Consider the following 21966-nt stretch of genomic DNA (forward strand, 5'->3'; position numbering starts at 1 on the left):
GTGCTTGCCAACAAGGGTTTCTCCACCAAGCACTAAGTCTATGTTTTGCTTGGGGATCACATACTTATTTTACTCACTGAACTGCAACTCAAATTTATAACAATTGTATCATGTGTTTTTCCTAGATTTTTAGTTAATATTCTGTCTCTATCATTTAAAATACACCTATGAAAAAAAATATAGACCCTTTATTTCTTTGAAAGTGGGCAAACTTACAAAATCTCAATGAACACAAGAACAATTTCCAAAATTTTGACACAACTGAGTTTTATAGAACATTTGTTTAGCTCATTGCATTAAAGTAAGGTTAATAATATAACTTAGATTATAAAATCTTAGGTTTTACTCAAATTAGTTGATGCACAAATGAATACACCCCACAACAAAAACTACTACATCTAGTATTTTGTATGACCTCCATGATTTGTAAGGACAACACCAAGTCTTCTAGGCATGGAATGAACAAGTTGGCGACATATTGCAACATTGATCTTTTTACATTCAAGAACAACCTCTTTTAGAGCCAGGATGCTGGATGGAGAGTGATCCTCAACTTGTCTCTTCAGAATTCCCTGTAGGTGTTCGATTGGGTTCAGGTCAGGAGACATACTTGGCCACAGAATCACTTTCCCTCTGTTCTTCAGAAATGCAACAGTGGCCCTAGATGTGTGCTTTGGATCATTGACATGTTGGAAAAGTGCACGACGACCAAAGGCATGGAGTGATTGTAGCATCTTCTCTTTCAATATACAGTTTTGAAGCCATCAATTCCAAAAACATTTACAGTGGATATAAAAATTCTACACACCCCTGTTAAAATGTCAGGTTTCTGTGATGTAAAAAAATGAGACAAAGATAAATCATTTCAGAACTTTTTCCACCTTTAATGTAACCTAAAAACTGTACAACTCAGTTGAACAACAAAACTGAAATCTTTTAGGTGGAGGGAAGTAAAAATAAAAAACTAAAATAATATGGTTGCATAGGTGTGCCACCCTTAAACTAATACTTTGTTGAAGCACCTTTTGATTTTTATTCCAGCACTCAGTCTTTTTGGGTATGAATCGATCAGCATGGCACATCTTGACTTGGTAATATTTGCCCACTCTTTCTTGCAAAAACACTCCAAATCTTTCAGATTGCAAGGGCATCTCCTGTGCACAGCCTTCTTCAGATCACCCCACAGATTTTCGATCAGATTCAGGTCTGGGCTCTAGCAGGGCCATTCCAAAACTTTCATCTTCTCCAAAGTGAAGCCATTCCTTTGTTGATTTAGATGTATGCTTTGGGTTATTGTCATGCTGAAAGATGAAGTTCCTCTTCATGTTCAGCTTTCTTGCAGAAGCCTGAGGGTTTTGTGCCAATATTGACTGGTATTTGGAACTGTTCATAATTCCCTCTACCTTGACTAAGGCCCCAGTTCCAGCTGAAGAAAAACAGCCCCAAAGCATGATGCTGCCACCACCATGCTTCACTGTGGGTATGGTGTTCTTTTGGTGATGTGCAGTGTTGTTTTTGTGTCAAACATAACTTTTGGAATTATGGCCAAAAAGTTCAACCTTGGTTTCATCAGACCATAACACATTTTCTCACATGCTTTTGGGAGACTTCAGATGTGTTTTTGCAAAATTTAATCGGGCTTGGATGTTTTTCTTTGTAAGAAAAGGCTTCAGTCTTGCCACTCTACCCCATAGCCCAGACATATGAAGAATACTGGAGATTGTTGTCACATGTACCACACAGCCAGTACTTGCCAGATATTCCTGCAGCTCCTTTAATGTTGCTGTAGGCCTCTTGGCAGTCTCGCAGACCGGTTTTCTTCTAGTCTTTTCATCAATTTTGGAGGAATGTCTAGTTCTTGGTAATGTCACTGTTGCGCCATATTTTCTCCACTTGATGACTGTCTTCACTGTGTTCCATGGTGTATCTAATGCCTTGGAAATTCTTTTGTACACTTCTCCTGACTGATACCTTATAACAATGAGATCCCACTGATGCTTTGGAAGCTCTCTGCGGTCCATGGCTTTTGCTGTAGGATGCGACTAAGAAAATGTCAAGAAAGACCTACTAGAACAGCTGAACTTTATTTGGGGTTAATCAAAGGCACTTCCCCCCCTAAAAGATTTCAATTGAGTTGTACAGTTTATAGGTCACATTAAAAGGTGGAAAAAGTTCTGAAATTATTTATCTTTGTCTCATTTTTTTACATAACAGAAACCTGACATTTATCAGGGGTGTGTAGATTTTCTATATCTACTGTATCTTGGTCTCATTACTCCAGAGTACAAAGTCCCAGCAGTTTTCTTTTTTTCAGCATGTGCCCTGGAAAATTCTAGGCAGGATTTTTTGTGCATGGGCTTTAGGAGAGGCTACCTTTGTGAATGATAGCCATTCCTCTGCAGTGTACACCATATTTTGTCACAGGAAACAAGCACCCCAGTTTTGCTTTCTACTTCTTTAGCTAACTGCAGTGAATTTGCATGGCTATTTTCTTCAACCCTTCTCATCAGAAGACGCGCCTGTCGAGGTGGTAACTTTCGTGGATGGCCTGGACATCTCTGTGAGATGGTTGCATTTCCATCTTTGTTACATTTTTGTATCACTTTTGCTACAGTATTCTGACTGATAAGTAAATCTTTGCTGATCTTCTTAAGCCTTCACCTTTCTTATGTAAAAAAATTATTTTCATTCTCAGGCGTTGTGACATTTCTCTTCCATGTGGTGCCATTGCCCACAGCATGAAATGGGAAGGGGTTTTCTTTGTTAAAGTGGCTGCAAAGGCTCAAGGTTTTTTACCTTCATGCATTGTATAGAGGGCCATACAAGGTCCTTAACCCATCAGCAGGACCAGTATCTGCTCCTTTGTGCAAAAAGGAACAGGATGAGCACTGCCAGTGCCCTACAAAATGACCTCCAGCAGGCCACCAGTGTGAATGTCTCTGACCAAACAATTAGAAAACAGACTTCATGAGTGTGGCCTGAGAGCTCAACATCCTCTAGTGGGCCCTGTGCTCACTGCCCAGCACCATAGAGCTTGGCTGGCATTTGCCATTGAGCACCAGAATTGGCAGGTCTGCCACTGGCACTCTGTGCTTTTCACAGATGAGAGCAGGTTCACCCTGAGTACCTCCTAGAGTAAATGCCTGTCTATTGGAATCTCCTCCATGCTCTTGAGACTGTGCTGGGAGACACAGCAAACCTTCTGGCAATGGCATGTATCAATGTGCCATCCTGGAGGAGTTGGACTGCCTGGACCTCTGTAGGCTCTCTGTAGGGTCCAGGTATCGCCTCATGCTACCAGTAGTGACATTGACCCTAGCCAAATGCAAAACTAGTGAAAAACAGTCAGAAAAGAGGAGTAGGGAAAAAATGTCAGTGGTCTCTACCTGTATAACCATTCCTGTTTTGGGGGTCATCTCATGGTTGCCCATCTAGTGCACCTGTTAATTTCATTAACACCAAAGCAGCTGAAACTGATTAACAACCCCCTCTGCTACTTAACTGACCAGATAAATATCACAGGAGTTTAATTGACTTGATGCTATACTCTGATTAAAAAGTGTTCCTTTATTTTTTTGAGCAGTGTATTTCACAGGTAGCTCTGCTGAAAGTCATACTGCATTTTATCTGTACTTCATACACTACAGACAGCTCAGCTTTAAAGTAAAGAGGAACTAAGGGAGGGTACTGCTGACTTTCCTGTGAAAATGCTACTTGCCTGGCTACCTCTGATTGTATTATTTTCCAAGCCAGCATTAGTAGCATAGGTCCTAAGTGTCAGTCTCTGCAGCACAAAGCTGGAGTTTCACTTTAGGAAGCAGTGGTTTACATGAACGGAGATGGGCAGAAAACAATAATAAAACTGACTATGACGAAAAAAAATTATTTTCACTGCTTAGAATGATTTACAATGTCTGTAACTTTAGAAATCAACCGATCCATGGCAGTTGCTAGAAGACAAACAAACACCGTTCTACCTGCATTCCACAGTGTTACAAAAGCTTATTTTCCCAGATCTAGAAAGAAGTTCTGAAGTTGCCAACCTCGAGTTAAAAAGGAATTTTACAGCAAGAAGATAAAACAGATGAACACTGAACATTTGGCTGTGTTTACCAAGGAGCAATGAAAGGTACATTTGTTGGATGTCATAGCAGAACTGGGAGACTATCGGAGGCAGGAGAATGTACATACTGCTATTTACTTTCTACAAAAAGGTGAAGGATTTACAGTATAAATTCTCACTTCTCAAAGACTGCTTCTATTCCAGAGCATTATGTAATAAAATAGCACCTAGTGAATATTAGGAAAATCTGCAAAACAAGCTGGAGGTTTATTGTAGGTAATGTTCCAATTCAAGATATATTATATGTAAACCTGGGAAATGAACTAGTACTTTATATTGCTGTCTCTGCTAACATTTTGCAATTTTTAGCACAGTATAGGATTATCAAAATTATGAGATTCTTCATTTTAAACTACTAAATCCCTAATATCACTTTAAAAATAATAATGTTGTTACTTTAATTTTATAAGTTTAAACTTATTTCTTATTTCATTGTATTTGCAGAAATTCTTATGCAATAGTTTGTCACAAAGTTTTTTTTTTACAACCAGTAATAAGAGTCAAAGTATCCTTTATTTTACAAATATAAATGTAATTCAGGGTGAATGTATGACATATATTGGACTTTCTTACAAGAAAGCCCAGCACTGCCTGATTGATTATTTACCATATGTATAAAACCGACTAAGTGTGTGTAATCTGATCTCTCCTGCTCTGAAACATAGCTGCAGAAAGAATCTACAAAAGCTTGTGCTCTTACTTGGACCTTATTTGCTGGTTTAAGTGCTATATATGAAATATTCAGTATAAGCAATATTTTTACATACCCATATCCATGGGAAACTAGAGCCAAATGAAACATAATATTTTTTTTTTACATGGATAGGTACTTACCTATATCGATATATTTTGAATCCAGTGGCGTTCCAATGGAATTACATAAAACCAGAACAAACTAAAAGTAAGCAGAATACACAGAATCTTAGCATAATTATGTATGTAAAAAAAAACACTTAGTTGGCTACATAAAAATGCTGATAGTAAGAAGTAATCCAGAGCAAACAAACTATTGCAATTTGATCATCATAACACAACATGTCTGGGCAGATGCTTAGTAAACCAAGTACCGGGGAATTTATAATATTATTATTATACAGTATTTATATAGCGCCAAAAGTTTGCTCAGCGCTGTACATTATAGTGGGGGACAGTACATGAGACAATACAGTAACAAAACAATACACGAGGGGTTCGAGGGCCCTGCTCCTTGGAGCTTACAATCTAGGAGGGAGGGGATAGTGGTACAGGAGGAAATGGCTGTGGGGGATGGACACAGAAATCTTCCTCCTGTCCATGTAACAAATGGCACAATATGACACTGGCCATTAAATGGCAGCAGAACATTTAGAATAGGTACCAGAGTATACATGCGTTCACATCAGTGTTTTTGTACTATAAAACTTTTGATGTCCAATAGCATTTGGAATTTACGAACTCTCTGCTCTTGTATTGTCAGTGTGACTACCCTAACCAAATTCAGCCAATTAATCAACAAGGAGAAATAGCAGAAAGAGGACATGCAGATCTTTCTGCATGGTGTTGTGTTTTCTGAAAAGTGTCAGTGAACTTATAGGATGAGTATTGTTTTTTGTTCTTCTTCCATTCACTTTACCTTTTCTTCTGTTGTCCTTTCATTATTTTGGAGTTCTCTTCATTTTCACTAGGTTCCTGCATCCTTTTATTGTTATTATTCCTTTGACTCTTCACACTTTATACACTCCGCATGTACATCATGGTGCCTTTGCATTTTGCCTTGCCATGTGGTGGGACTGCACTGGAATAGCTGTCCAACACAGTGCCATTGCATCTGGTGTGAATGAACCCCTACTTGCTAAAGTGCCCACTCCAGCATTGTGACAACCTCAATGGTCTACTGGTCACGCTGACACCGTCGCCCAGTCTACTACCGAGTTCAGCATCTTCGGCCATCTTGACAGGCAAGACTAGGATGATGCAGTTTCTCTGTATGAGCACAGTAACTAATTCATCTTGTCACCGAGCAGATGCAAGAATTGTTCACTGAGCTACAAATGTGCAGCTCAGTGTACATTTAGAAAAAGCTTTGCTGGCAGGTAAGGTGCATTGCCGGCAGGTAGGATTTATTGCAGAAGAGATTCTCTATGCCTCTCCTGCAATAAATCCTTGTAAAGATAAGAGTTTAGTTCACTTAGAACTGTAACTAACAGTTTTCTCTTTGTCCTCCTGCAAAGTCTCATAAACACCTAGGAATTCTACCAGTGAAGTCCACCTCATGATGCTTCCTGTGATGTGGTGACAACGCTGTTGCACAACTCTTAAATTTGAAGCATTGTTGTCACACGCATAGGCTGTGCCTTATTGTACTACAGTAGGATGAGAAGATATTGCAAAGGTTGTAGTAATCAGCATCTTCACTACAGATTCACAAGCCTGTAGATTGTCAATCAGCTGCTGGCCACACCTACTCCTGCACACTACTTTTGTGCTGAAACTCTTCTATTGTGAGCTGAATTGTCTGCGAGGGGGAACATGCGAGACACAAAGAAAAATGTAGCTCATTTAGGGGAAGCGAAGATTATCACACAGGGGCTTTTAGTTGTATTTAAAAATTGCAGCAACTTCAGCAATACCAGAATAAAAAAAGAGAAAAAAAAACTAACCTGTGCTCCAGAGACTGGCGCTCCCTAAAGGATGGAAAGAGGGACAGAAGAGAAAGCAATTATAACAACTGAAAAATAAACACAATTATAACAAAAGCTTTAAAAAGAGGGCTTCCAAGATGTTTTGCTTTCTTGCTCTTTTAATTACCAAAACCATGTAATGTAAGGGATTAACTAATTGTTGATAGAGCTAAAGGAGATTTTCAGATTGTTTAGTGAGCTTAAGGCCTCCATCACACGGCCATTTAGCCGCACACACAGGATTCCAGCGGCAAGAATCAGTGGATACTTGTGGCTGGAATGACAGGTGCATGCGAATAGTGGAAGCCATTCAGCCTAGTATTGACAGACTGACAGCAGCCACCACTGTTTGCATGCAGCTGCACACCAAGCGGTCACCAATGGTTAGGGACAGGTGTCCGAGTCACATGCTAAGTCTGCTGTCAGCCTGCACAATACAGACCAGTAATAAATAGTGGGACCTGTGGCAAATCAGGTGTACTGTATGTTCAACAAGCAGTTTCAAAGCCTTTAAAGGGTTTTTCACTTTCAGTAAAATACAAATATTATCAAGTAAGCCAAAGCAGACTCAAATCAGTAAGTGGAATACTGTAGATTCCTGGACAATACACCCCAGACCGTTACTTTTAAGCTGGCCATACGCTAGTAAAATTTGGTTTCGAACATTTAGTCAAAATTCTTAAAAACTGTTCCTCAGAGCATTCGATGCAAAGCTCTTAAAGTCTTGTCTAGACCTGCTACTTGAAAGAAATCCTAGAAGTATTGAATAGGTTTCTTTTCTGCCTAGCACATATGCATTACAATATGTACAATTTTTCCCCAAAAGGAAATCACAAGCACAGTTAGAGTTTTCTTCACGCAGATAAGGTAGGAGAAAAGTTTTCCATCCTGCTCCTTCAAACCTTCTTGTCACTACGATCATCAATTTGACCCTGCTAATCAGTTGAAAATCAAACATTTTTAACCACTTGCCCTCCAGAGGATTTACCCCCCCTTCCTGACCAGGCTATTATTTGCGATGTGGCGCTGCGTTACTGTCACTGACAATTGCACGGTCATACAATGCTCTACATAAATTCAATTTATGTCCCTTTTTTCTCCACAAATAGAGCTGTCTTTTGGTGGTATTTGATCACCTCTGAGTTTTTTATTTTTTGCGCTTTAAACAAAAAAAGACCGACAATTTTGAAAAAACAAAAACAATATTTTTTACTTTTTGCTATAAAACATATTCAATAAAAAAAAAAACAAATTTCTTCATAAATTTAGGCCAAAATGTATTCTTGTTTGTCTTTGCGATTAAAAAAATCCCTTTACATGTAAATTAACTGGTTTACATGAAAGTTATAGCATCTACAAATGGCGGTATGTATACGGGAATTTTTTTTATATCATACTAGTAATGGCGGCGATCAGCGACTTATGGCGGGACTGCGGCGGACATTCTAACCAAGGGGGGGAACTGACTTGGGGTCACTGACATCCCCACTGACACTAATACAGTGATCAGTGCTAATAAAAAGCACTGACACTGTACTAATGACACTGGGAAGGGGTTCACATCTGGGGCAATCAAAGGGTTAACTGTGTGATGTGTGTGTTTTACTAGGGAAACATGCTGTTTTGTATCTCTCTGCTGTGGAGAGAGATACAAAACAGCATGTCCATGCTGACAGGAGAGAGACCTGTGTTGTTTAGACATAGGTCTCCCCCCTGTGAGCTTTCCCCCGACGATCGCAGAGTGCCGGCCGGGACCCAGTGATTGACACCTCTAGCTGCCAATAGCAGCACGAATAGGGCAGCTCGCGCCCTCTACCCGGAAATGCAAATCACGTGTATATATACGTGACTTTGCGCAGCCCTGCCGCCCTGTAGCAGTACTTCTGCTATAGGGCAGAGGTCAAGCTGTTAAAACAAATATTTTCAAAAGACATTTACTATTGTATTACCAGCTTTATTATGTACAAACTCCTAACCAGATATGCAGCATCATGAGAAGCATATTACCAGGAGATAAAGTTTATGCTAATCATATGAGGGGCTTTCAAGTCAAGTCGGGACTTTTTATAGGTATAAATAGGGATGCTAGCGTGGTGGTACGACATGCAGTAGTAAGTGGCAAGTGTGTTCTACTACTGATAATCGGCGCACATGTCACAAGCCTGTCCAGAGACCATTAATCAAGATGACAAACAGTGTTAGAGCATGCATAGAACAGCCTTTGGTGATAAAGTTTCTTGTAAACAAAGGCATAAAACGTGCGGATATCTACAGAAGACTTCAAGCACAGTCCCGTGATAAGACCCAGCCACAGTAAGACATCTGAATGGTGTAAACGTTTCAAAGATGGCGCTGTTCATCCATCAGTGATGATCCCCGCCGTGATGGTTCCCAGCCCACAGAAGTAATTCCTGTGAACACACAGCACGTGGAACGCCTGATCCTGGATAATCGACGCATAACCTGTCGTGAAATTGTACAAGAGCCGAATCTTTCTGTAGGAACGGTAAACACAATGATGACGAAGTGAAGCCAGCTGTCCTAGGATGGTTCAGGCGTACTGACAAATCTTTCTATGCTAAAGCTTTCCAGGCATTAGTTAAAAGCTGGGATTAGTGCATAAACGTAGCAGGGGAGTATGTCGAAAAATAAATGCAGTTTCCACTCCTTGAAATGTGTTCTTTTATTATATAAACTCAAAAGTCCCAGTTTGACTTGAATGCCCCTCATATTACTGGATAAAGGAAAGATTTAAGATACATAGTTTACCTTAATTCTGTTAGTATCAGAGTCATTGTCATCCTGTAACGAAAATAAAAAAAATGTAAGAACACAAAACTACTAAAACTGAAAACAGAAGGAAGTTCATGATTTTTATGAGCAGGAACATCCCATTAAATGAGTATAAATATCACCTCTCCCAAAGGCAACAATCCAGAAACACCCAGATACTTAGCAGATGTTTCAGTGTAGTCTATATATCTTTTATTATCTTCTGTTATTATTAAGGCAGAGCTCCAGCCAAAAGTAAGATTAAAATCAAAAGTCCTTTAAAAGATAAAATAACAAAACCAGATTTGCTGCAATATTCACCTACATGTCCACTAGATGTCCACAGTCTCATGGCCAGCACCATTTAAACCATTTCCTCTGGGCCCAGGTCATTACTTGACCCACCCCCCACTGCTTGCATTAAAAAAATAAATTTAAAGATGTACTGTAGATATAATTACAGAGCATTATCAATCTGTGTCTTGATATTAGAATTTTTTAATGACAACATACATGCCTCAGAAAAGGGGACGTTAGTTAGCATGATAGGAAATGGTGGGATTTACACATGTAAAAAACATTTTTGTCCTACCTTTGTGTTAAAATGTATTGGTAATGTCTGAGAAATGAGTAAACTGAGGGACTTTTCTGTACTACGATTTATTACTTTGCAGTACCATTGACTTTGAGTCGATGATAATGGTAAACACGGCAAATAGAAAGGGTGAATCTCCCTAATGGGCACAGACAGCAATAAAAACCTAACATGCACTAATCCCTCTCCACTCTCTCCAGAACGACATCTTGCCTTTAGTTAAACTTTTAATCATTCCAATGGCATTCTGCTTCCTTTTTGTTGTCTTCTAAAGTGACTAATCGTCCTTTAATAGGGTCAGAAAGCAAAGTCCCTGGTTCCTATTTTAGCTCCACATCAACATGCTAATGAAAATTTTAAAGAAAATCTTTCCATTTTCATTATACACCTTATTCTAGACCCAGTCTCTAGGCTTCTCTATGCGATGTAGGCACATCATGGTTGGTAGGAGGGGCCAGTGTGGTGCTGTATATAGCTTCCTGCAAACTTCACAGCATTCTGCAAGGTAGCATGCTGGCTCTTGGCAGGAGTTATGTAAATATCAAAATGCCTTGATTGGTGGATGTCAGCTTGGGGAAGTAGATGTTCCTTGCTGACTGTATTTACATGCAGACCGCCCTAGGAAATCTGGTGATGCTGAGCCTTCATGACTCAAAGAATTGAAATCCAATGAATGAAAGGGGTAGGCCTGGGACAGCCAGGCTGGGAAGGAAAGAGTTAGGATGTCCTTCAGCCAGGAAATGAGGCCATCGTTATCTGACATGCTGCATATTCTAAAATAGTGAGAAGCTCACAGTGTGCAGGGAAAACAATTTCAGTACAGCAAGGGAACCTATACAACTGTGCAAGACTGATGGGAAGGTTGGAGTTAAATTTTAAAATCAACAGACCAACCTGAGGTTGGTTTTCATCAGCCTTGGTAGCGAGAATGCAGAAATCGCCAAATGTGGTCACAGATATCAGGCTCTTTACATACTTCACAAACTTCTCATTATTCTTGGTATCCCAGAAAACCACACAATACTCTGGACGATCAGGTCGTGTGTAAGCATATACAACGGTGTTAGAGCAATAGCCCCACTGCAAGGGAAAAAAATAGACAGCATAATGGATAAAATAAATAGGTTGTGACAATTGAAAAACAAGTGCCATATTTGTGCAGAAATCACCAAACTTCCCATGAAATGCAATTCTCATATTCCAATCATACCATGCTATCAGAAAATGTCAAATGAGAATATTTCTACAGTCAATAATCAAATATGATAAAATAATCAATACAACTGATAATTGAACTGCCACGGATTTGGGTTATTAAACCATGTACTGCCAAATTCTAGACAAGAAAGCTAATAACACGCACAGAATAATTCAATTATCCATCAATTATATTCCACTTTATATTGTTACAAATTTATTGGTAATTGGATACTGTACAATGCATCAAGAGTTACTAACACTACATATAATTATTTGTAGAGGGTAACCTCCCATCATGATGTCCTTAAAGAATAAGTCCTGAGCAGACTTGCTAGTTTAAATCGCAATTCTTAATGCTTTGAGGTACTACCATTTCAATATTTGGTGAAGACAGCAATCTCCGTCTTTACAATGCACTTAAAAGTGTTGGGAAAATCCAACTGTTCAAATAATAACTGTCTAACTAATAATGACTGAGCGGAAACTGGTCTACGAGGCAATGTACTTTTGCTTACAGCTGACCAGCGCCCTCGTAGTTCATTGAGAAGTTAATTCCTTTACAGAACTATGAAGGCAGAGCCCCACATGGCAATGCTGTTTTTACATATTTAAATTCTGACAGCTGTGCAGGGAGAGGATCCCCTGCCCGCTGTCACAGGGAGGGGGGAAGAGAAGGTAGGAGCTGCAACATGATACATGTTCCACTCTAAATAAAGGTTCCAGAGGGTTCCAAAGGTGAACTTATCCTTTAAGAGAACATATTTCTATGCCCTGTGTGAAAAAAGCAGATATATGGGCATTTTGCTGAATGCATTATAAAAGTCCCTCATTCCAATGCTCTCAGAATACAATGATGGCAGAAAGCAGGTAATGTGGCATTCCATACCAGTCTCCACTCTCTTCTCCCAAAACTACTATAGATAGTTTTTAAGCTGGCGGAAGAGCAAAGAAAAATTTTCAATTATGGAAAAACCAAAGGCATAATATGTAGGAGCTGTGTGGATATCGGAGACATGACTGCCAATGCTTTACGTGATTTTTAGAAATATTTCTGTGCAACAGCAACATTTCTATGAAGTATCTCACCGTCATCCTGTATCTGATCGAAGTACAAAGAAACTGTTTACTCAGTTTACCGTTGGTATGATTTCTGTTACAGGCCATTAGAACTGAAATTTCTTGAGCCACACTAGTTTTTATGTAATAGCATTTTAATATCTAAAAAGTGGACTTCTTTATAGATTAATGATCTGTTCAATGACCTGATGTAACACTAGGGTACAAGTACCTAGATATACTCTAAATGGGTTTAAAACTCCCTCAAACTGCTCTGTGTATGGAAGAAGGAGAATAATACTTCACTGGTAATGAAAAGCTGGCAGAAGGTGCCAGTTTATGGTAGTTCTACAAAGTAGGTGTCATTTGTGTGGTGTGTATGCTGTCTTCATGTGTAACTCGTTGATTAAATTACATTTCTTACCTTGTAATCTGGTCTAATGTTTGCAAAGTATATGAATGAATCCACAGCAAGTCCAATTCTCAACCCTCCTCCTTCCCAGGACACAGCAGACATTTGTTTTCCCGGAACCTTCAGGGTACGTAGATGCTTGAGAAAAAAGAAGTTATTCTTTAAATTTTCTCATAATTCCCACTTTCACAGTTGGCAATCTGTACATGTAACCATAAAATTTTTTAAAAGAACATGGACCTTCTAATCACCTAGTTTGTAAAGGGGATGTTGTTGTGTTTTTATACCCCAAGGCCCCAAATGCAGTCAGCAAGGGCAAACACATGTACAGTATGTGAAAAAAGGGGCAAAATATATATGAACTGTGCTCATAGTGAATAATATCAACCTAAAACAGAATCCGACCTCCATCAGGATACCCTTGCCTATCATAGGAAAGCAATTTGTGGATCAAGTATGCATAAAAACAAAAATTCAGTACAACAATGGGGATGCACAACAATGTTACACCATAAAAAGCATACATGAAGACAAATAAACCATAATATCTAATTGTCAATTTTAGAATGATGATTATTATTATTATGGTACAGGATTTATATAGTGCCAACAGTTTGCGCAGTGCTTTACAGCATGATATTTTACTCAAATTTCAACATACCTTAATCAGATTTGAACACTTTTTGTCACTGGTAATTAAACTAAACAAAAAGAGGGACCGAAAACAGGCTGAGAATCAACTTCCTACTGACTACAGTGTACAAAACAATCACCCGAAATTAAAATGCCAGGGAAAAAACATAAAACACAGTAAAAAACACCTGTATGCACACACCCAAACTAACATAGTATTATCACCCACAACAATCTAGTCAGGCTTAGTTTCATTCTGAAATTTGGCCTGGGAATATAAGAAATCAGATCTGTCACAAATGCCATTCTCTTTGCTCTAGGTTTCATCAGTATATGTTTATATATAGAAATAATTAAATTGTTAAGCATCCGAATTATTAATTACCTCTCCAAATGGGGTATAAAACTGTACAATATTGACTTCCTTATCCTGAGTGGTGGCTCTCTGAGATCCCGCTATAGCCAGGACACTTCCGCAGTGATTCCACTGTATGCTGACCACACTCGCTCCAGTATCGATCAGAACTGGGTCTACAAAGGAAAAACCACATTCAGTTAACACTGAGAAATTAGCAACTTAACAGTAATTAGTATATTTATTTATGAAGACCTATACTAACATGTATGAAATGGGTAAATAAATGTTAAATGACTATTAACAGAATGATATAAAGTGGATGTAAAGGCTCAAGGTTTCTGTGTGCAGCACCACCCCCCGTAATACTTACCTGAGCCCCCTCTATCCAGCGATGTACACGAGAGCCTCAGCTCTCTGGGGACTCTCACTCCTGATTGGCTGAGGCAGCAGCGAGAGCCATTGTACACTTTAGCCAATCTAAATGTTGTTTTCATTGTTTAACTTGAACTTGTTTAATCTGAACATAAGTGCCAGTTGCATACAGGTTGTCACCAGGATCTGACTGTACAACATAAATATTCCTCAAAAACATGTGATCAGTTCACCTACAACAGTTTAATATAACATAATCTTTACTCACTTTCATCATTCTCATGCCTCATTATCTGGCATCTTCCATTGTCAAAACATATTGCCAGACAAGGGCAATCTGGCTCCACATATCCTTTATTGCCTGGGTACCAGTGCATTCCAGCAATGCTCAGAGGACCAGTTACATTTACCAAACAGCTCAGAACCATTTTCACCTAGAGAGGAGAAACACACAGTATCCTTATATTAGTTACATGGCTTTTTTGTTATTTCTCTGTTTTGCTTCTCCAACTCAAATACCAACCATAAAAAGTGATAATTTTTCACTAGCAATGAACCTAGAGCATCCTAAATAGTATTAACAATAATAATAATAATATTATTACTACAGGCATTTATACAGTACTGTCAATTTACACAGCACTTTACATACTGTACATTCACATTAGTCCCTGCCCTCAAGGAGTCCAGGTCTACAGTCCAAGGTCTCATCTCACATACATGCACACATAGTGTAGAGCATTTAGTATGTCAATTAGTATGTCTTCGGAAAGTGGGAAGAAACCCATGTAAGCACAGGCATAACATGGCATGATCACCACTAAGTGACTGTGTTGCCCAGTGAATCATCCGTATATCATTTGTAACTTTTTGAATGCCATAAATAAGAATAATCTCCAAGCAGGGTATCCAATGAAAGGTTTGTTTGTATTAAACCAGTTGGTTGAACCAAGCGTCGTTTTGTGTGGCGATTGAATTCTGACAGCGGGCAGCCCACACACACCCACACACACACTTATTGTGACTGCATGTTCCCTGTTAGACACTCAGGGAAAATATTCACTTTGGTATAGTTATCCTTTAAGTTACCCACTCACAGTGTCTGGAATCATCTGCCCATGCTTATACCACATCCTTGCAGTGCAGCCCACAGGGAGCTTCTAAGCTAAGCTGTAAACTCTCTGACTCCTCTGGTCTTTTGCTTTCTCTGCATTTGCAAAGGAAAAATCATATTCACTCCTAATGAAAGGCCATTTGTTGCTGGAACATATAATAAACAGCCTCTCCACATATAATGGTGGTTGTGAGGTTCACTTTTGAATGCACAGCACAGATCTGGTGGAAGCAAGTAGAGTACTGTTAGTGCCCATCTCTTGTTACTTACAATGAAATTTCCCTGGTTATCATAAAGATGTATTTCTCCATTTGCCATGCCAAACAGGAGGATTTTGCTGTCTGGTGACCATGCAACATGGCACAGCTGTATCCCTTTCAGTTCTTTGCCCCAAATTCGATTTCCTGTATGACGCAAATAGCAGTAAATTATAACAAAAAATAATAACTCAATATTACAATACAGGACAGTACTGTATTATGCATAAATACTGTTTAAAATACAAACTAAGGCAAGACAGAAAATGTACTTAGATGTTGCACCGATTATATGCATAGTTTTGCAGAGAAAACTTTGTTGAAACAGCATTTTTCTTGCTAAATATTATAAATATAGTTCCTCTTGTTTTATTTTATACTTTATATCAACTCATTATCCTGAATTATATTTAAAGCCTGACTCCAGCCAAATGTACAGAACCTTTTTTTTTTTCAGTTTGTGTCCCCTTTGAGGGCATTCCCCTTCACTTCCTGTCGGAATAGAACTACAGTTACCATGGGATGATATTAGCAAGTGAGCGTCTCTTATTATTAAAACAGACAGAATGGAAAGTTGTTTATCAGGCTAAAATATGTCTTCTGATAACTCATGAAAGGTCCGAAATAAGAAACACAAATAAGGTGGATGTGGAAATATAATTTGATCTCTTTCTAGTGCTCCAAATGTGAACCCCTTGAAATATGTTGCAGTCTCTGTGTGGTGAACTCAGAGTTGATCAAGTACAGTATACAGTTTGGCTGTATCGGCAATTTTAGAGGCTTTTTATACTGGAAACAGCTGCAGAAAATGAGCAACTCCTGAACTACCTTGGACCACTAGGTGTAGATTCCAACCCTAATTCTTGTATGTATGGTATGAACAGGCCAATGAATCCACCAAAGGATCAGGGTAATTTAGAAACACCCTCTATGCCAGCCTCTCTCAACCAGGTATCCTTCATGCTTCTTCAGGGGTGCCTTTGGCAAAATGCCCAAAAATTAAATATACAAGCCAGCAGGTGGATCAATCCTGCCTTTTAGTACACAAAGCCACAGGTTTTCATTGTACACTTTTAGGACCTTCTAGCTGCCTGCAACCTAACAACCAATGGCATCATCAGTTGATAAAGAGGACGTGGGGTGCATGCATCTGATTCTTGTTTGCCCCTCCCCTGCCCCTGGGTGTACTGGATGTGTGTAGGATAGTTTTTTTTACATTTTAGAATGGAGTGCCTTGAGATTGTGCAGAATTCTAAAGGGTGCCTTGACATTATCCATAAATTTAAAGGGTGCCTTGACTGAAAAAAGGTTGAGAAACAATGCTCTATGCACTGTGTGAATAGCAAGTTCACTTTAATGCTTTTGGTTCAGTATGGTTCTGTACTAGTTTCTTTTTGCCATCTCTAAAAAGACAGCCCTAACAAATGTTGAGTTTGACATTATGCCCAGTGGTAGTCATCTGAGGTTCCCCGATATGACAATTTATGATTTACAGATTGTGAGACTGTCACATGATTATGCCCAAATTACCCAGATTATGGCAAAGTATTATCATGTATGGTCAACTTTTGAAAATGTCTAAGGTTTCCCCAGAATTAATTTCACAGGTATAGATCTTTCTCAGTACCATTAGGAAATGTCAAGTGTAACTTCACCTGGCCAGACATTTCTCCACAAGGTAGATGAGAAATGCCATGACTGTACCATGACAGTCAGGTAACAAACAAGCATGTGCACAGTTTACACCTTCATTTCCTGTTCACAATAGAAAAGAGAAGAATGTGAAACTGTCATGACCAGGTTTTCCAACAATCATCTTCTAAAACTCAAAAGCACTACTTATCACCCCTGTGGGAAGCCTTATGTCAGATGCCTCACCTAAACCAGCAAATACTCAAATCACAGTATGTATGGCTGTCTTTACAGCCCACATAATCTACAGTACTCTTATTTGCCAAAACATTTGATCACGGTCAGAGACAACTGTACAGAAGCCTGTCATTACCATCCACTGAGCCAACAATAACAGCTCCATCTTCATATACAATACAAATCTTCTGGCCATCAGCATTCCAACTCATACTGCGCACAACTGATTTGTTCCGGTTATTGATCATTTCTTCATACCAGGAGCCTGTGAAACATTTTACAGTTTATTAAAATTATAAGGAACTAAATAAAACACAGATATTCTTTGAAAAAAGCAAAAGAGTATAAAAAATATTTCATTGGTTGAAGTCAAGATAAATGTCTTTTTTTTTTTTTTAAACACAAGTGACTTTATGTGTTGCAATATTAAAGCCTTACTGCAGCCTGAAGTCTTCTATTTCTTTTTAGTTTTGCATGAAGAAAAAGGGTTTTACCCCTCAGATATATTTTTTATTTGCTTTCTGTGCCCCAGTGCAGAGATTTCCCTTCACTTCCTGCCCCTCTCTGACAGAATTCAGAAATCTCTAAAAAAAATATATAAACAGTAATAAAAGCACCACACAGCTTGGAGAAGGGTTCAAGTCAATGTTAGGCTTTCACTGCTGCAACTATAAAGTATTCCCTTCAATTCCTGTCTTGGAAGACACCTTGTATCATCAGAGTGTAATAAGGGGTTGCCAGGATAGAAATCTCCCTATGGACAGGAATAAGACCCTAAGAATCTTAATCCTTCTCCACTTTTTCCAAAACTTAAAAATTTTGGCTGGAGTTGGGCATTCAGTTTTTTTACCTACAAATATGAAACGATTGAAAGATCACTCAGCTGATTTTTGCACAGTGTTGTGTCTCAGTTTTTCTGCACGCGTTCTGCAAGGGCACACAGAAATCAATTGTGCCCCGTTCACACCACACTAGTATCACCTGCAGATTTTTTCTGTGCAGGAATCTGCAATGCGTATAAAACTCATTGAAACGTGCATGTAAACTGATCTGCGCATCAGTTTACATCAGTTTTTTCTGCATATATGGTGTGAATGAGGCATTATGTCTATGGGTACCATAAAGCGGACACCTCCAGTAAATCAAACTTGGGCAACATTGATCAGATATACTGGATATTTCCAATTGTCCGTGATCATTTCCTTCATTAACAGGACAGCATTCACTAGATATTTAAACTAGAGTCTGGAAGTACCTACAAGTCAGCATTGGCAGCTAACATGGTTCTATCCGTAGATGTTTCCTTTATTATAGTAGTATAACAAGTTTAAATGTAAGCGGAACTAAACCCATCGATTTTACAATTTCAAAAATCTGTTACATTACCAGCATGCCAGCAATGCTGTCAAATTTGCTTGTGCCTTCAACCAAACTGTCAAACCATCATATGGCTGGGGATGTAACTGATCACATGGCAGCATCAAGGCAGTTGCAGATCAAACAGAGGCTAAGATGGCAGCTTCCTTGGCTGGATAGGAGGGTTTAGTTCCGTTTTAAGGGCTTGTTCACATTATGGTGCAGAGTTGTCAGTTTTTCTGCATGCGTTCTGCAAGGGCACAACAAAATCAATTGTTTGCTATGTGCCCTGATCACACCACAACACTAGTATCATGTGCACATTTTTTTCTGAGCAGGAATCTGCAACATGTATAAAACTCATTGCAGCTCGCATGAAAACTGATGTAAACTGATGTCTCTGCAAGTGAAATCTGCGTGTCAGTTTCCTTCAGTTTTTCTGCACGTATGGTGTGAACAAGGCCTAGCTGAATATAAAAAACACTGCTAATGATTATCAGCAATTACTGCATGAATTCAAAATGTGGCACAATCTTCTGTGTAGCACTGTGAAATTGCAGAAGCAGATAACTTGGGACTGGACAAAGCTCAGAAGCCAAGTATTCGGAGGCCTAAAAAATAACTGCTACTTGTCAGTGCTTCTGACTCCTGATAGGTGCTTGATGCTTCATATAGGGCTGACTGGTTCTTGAATTCTTCATTGATCTGCCCCTTCTCTACCAACCTATCCTGTTCAGATGTGGCAGAACAGTGTAATAGTGTCAAGCATATATAGGATTGCTAGGATCATTTGCTTATGAATGTCCAAAGCTGCACCAGCACCACCAGTTTTTACCTTTATACAACATCCATACAATAATGAGTCCATTCTGATCACTGGTAGTTAATTTCTGAAAATGTTCATTCCATGTAACCACTTGTACAGACCCTGCAGCAAAAATGGAGAGAGTTTAGAATACAAAATATCAGATCATAATGTATTCAATAATGGTATGACAACATATACCAAGCTCTTCAAACCTTGTCAAAATCTATTCAAATATATTCAATTACACAGGACATATTGTAGTCTGTATCAACCACAGGTTTTATACCACAAGAAAACTCCAGGAGAAGATTTCCCTGACATAGTTTCCAGCTATATTTATTTATTTAGCCCTGTCAATATATGTAGCACTTTATATATTATGCATTCACATCAGTCACTGCCCTCAAAGAGCTTACAGTCTAAGGTTCCTAACTCACATACACACACATACTAGGACCAAAGTAGTGAGGAGCCAATTAACCTACGAGCATGTCTTCGGAGTATAGGAGGAAACTAAAATACCTGGAGGAACGCATATATATATATATATATATATATACATACATACACACACATACATACATACATACATACATGCACAGACATACATGCACATGGTAATTTGAGTCGAGTAAAAAGAAAACAAATAAATAGTGTTAAAATTATTAAATAATGCTCCATAATTAAAGTTAGTTTTAAGTATGATTTTTAACGTAATTCTAAAGGTTTATTTTTTTTTATTTTTTAAGAAAAAATAACAAACATGTCTATACTTACCTGCTGTGTGCAGTGGTTTTCCACAGAGCAGCCCCAATCCTCCTCTTCTTGGGTCCTCCACAGGCTCTTCTGTCCCCTCCTGCAGCTTGCTATGGGGGCACCCGCTGCTCCGTGCATCCATTCATACATGGAGCTGCAGCTCGGTCCCGCCCCCTCTCTCTTCTCATTGGTTCACTGGCTGTGATTGACAGCAGTGGGAGTCTCTGGATAGCCGAGACTCCAGTGTACATAGCTGGATCAAGGGGATTAGGTAAGTATTAGGGGTGGGGCTGGGGGGTATGCTGCACACAGAACTTTGAGCCTTTAGAACCACTTTAATGCATAATTACAGTACATTGGTCCAGCTTGGACCAATGCAAGTATGCGTATTTCATATCTGAGTGATACCTCAGATGGTGGCAGACAACAATCCCTGTAGTGGTCACCGCTACTACAGTGATCGCTAGCTGTCACCTTCCACAGAGATTGCTCAGGTATGAGATATGCATACTTACATTGTCATGCAAAGTTCAATGTACATTCTCAAACTAAGAATGAACAGGCAGGTAAGTTTCTTTTATTGCAGAAAACATTACATGACTCTTCAGCAACAGAAAGCCTGCCTGTCACAGTTCTTTATTCTTTTGCTTCAGTGCAGCTTTAACACAAGGATAAGGCACTCTAATTTAGCTATGTGACTGCAATTTTCACATTTTTTCGAATGAACTGAAAATAGCTGTCATTTATTTGAAATAAGGTTTCCTTATCCTGGTGCTTTCTGAATTGAGCTTACATGCATTATGCTTTTGTGACTTGACGCATATATGTTTTGTTATTTAGATCTTACCACTGTGTCCCTCCAGAGTCTGATTCATGGAAAGATTACTGGGAGCAGCAAGGCCTTTTAACTTTGCATCATCTGGAAAAAAAACATATACTCAGACAATATGATAACAAAAGTAAAACTACGAGTGCTAGGTAACAAGCCGTTTGCATCAAGGTGAAACCTCTGACCCTCTAAATAAACATGTAATACAGAATTGCAGTTCTAAAGAACTTATAAAGTGAGAAATAGGTGCAAGCGCTAAAAAGCGCTAACAGTGATATATTATGCAGTGGTAACATCTAAATATGACGTATCGGTATGGTGTACACATACGTAAAGTGAAAAATGAAATAAAGTGACTTTAGTGATTCATAAATAACATGATAAAGTCCAAATGAAGAGATGATAAATATTGGTGAATTCCGTGACTGAGTGACTGGAAGCTGATATATACTATTGCACTAACCAGAAGCGTAATATAAAAGCGCATTTGTGTATAATTATCCCGTCATGGTCATCTGGATGTGGATGTTAAGAATCATCTGGCACACGTCAGCATACAAGGTGATCAGCAGACCTCACACACAGACTCCAGGGACATCACGTCCGATATCGTTGATCAATGGGATGGGAACACAGTGGGTATATTGCAGGACTCCACTTCTCCTGGCTATGTGTACCTGGCTTTCCCCGAGCTCTGCTCACCATGTGCAGGAAGTCAGCAGCACACATCTCAGTCACAGAATTCACCAATAGTTATCATCTCTTCATTTCGACTTTATCATGTTATTTATGAATC

General features: G+C 39.0%; 1 protein-coding gene across 1 annotated transcript in view; it reads right to left on the reverse strand.

Annotated features, from left to right (window-relative positions):
- The window catches only part of WDR35 (WD repeat domain 35), a 108916-nt gene that overhangs the window by 69883 nt on the left and 17067 nt on the right, over positions 1-21966 (reverse strand). The window contains exons 3-13 of the mRNA XM_089657343.1: positions 21189-21260; positions 19613-19705; positions 17558-17686; positions 15566-15699; positions 14450-14615; positions 13837-13982; positions 12831-12956; positions 11045-11230; positions 9553-9585; positions 6763-6786; positions 4958-5018 (exon numbers count right to left, since the gene is read on the reverse strand). Of these exons, the coding sequence (XP_089513469.1) occupies positions 4958-5018; positions 6763-6786; positions 9553-9585; positions 11045-11230; positions 12831-12956; positions 13837-13982; positions 14450-14615; positions 15566-15699; positions 17558-17686; positions 19613-19705; positions 21189-21260 (1170 nt within the window). The remainder of the gene's footprint in view (positions 1-4957; positions 5019-6762; positions 6787-9552; positions 9586-11044; positions 11231-12830; positions 12957-13836; positions 13983-14449; positions 14616-15565; positions 15700-17557; positions 17687-19612; positions 19706-21188; positions 21261-21966) is intronic.

The sequence above is a fragment of the Staurois parvus genome, unplaced genomic scaffold, assembly GCF_062004578.1.
Source record: "Staurois parvus isolate SC_StPar_1 unplaced genomic scaffold, SC_StPar_1.0 ptg000985l, whole genome shotgun sequence".
NCBI classification, from domain to species: Eukaryota; Metazoa; Chordata; class Amphibia; order Anura; family Ranidae; genus Staurois; species Staurois parvus.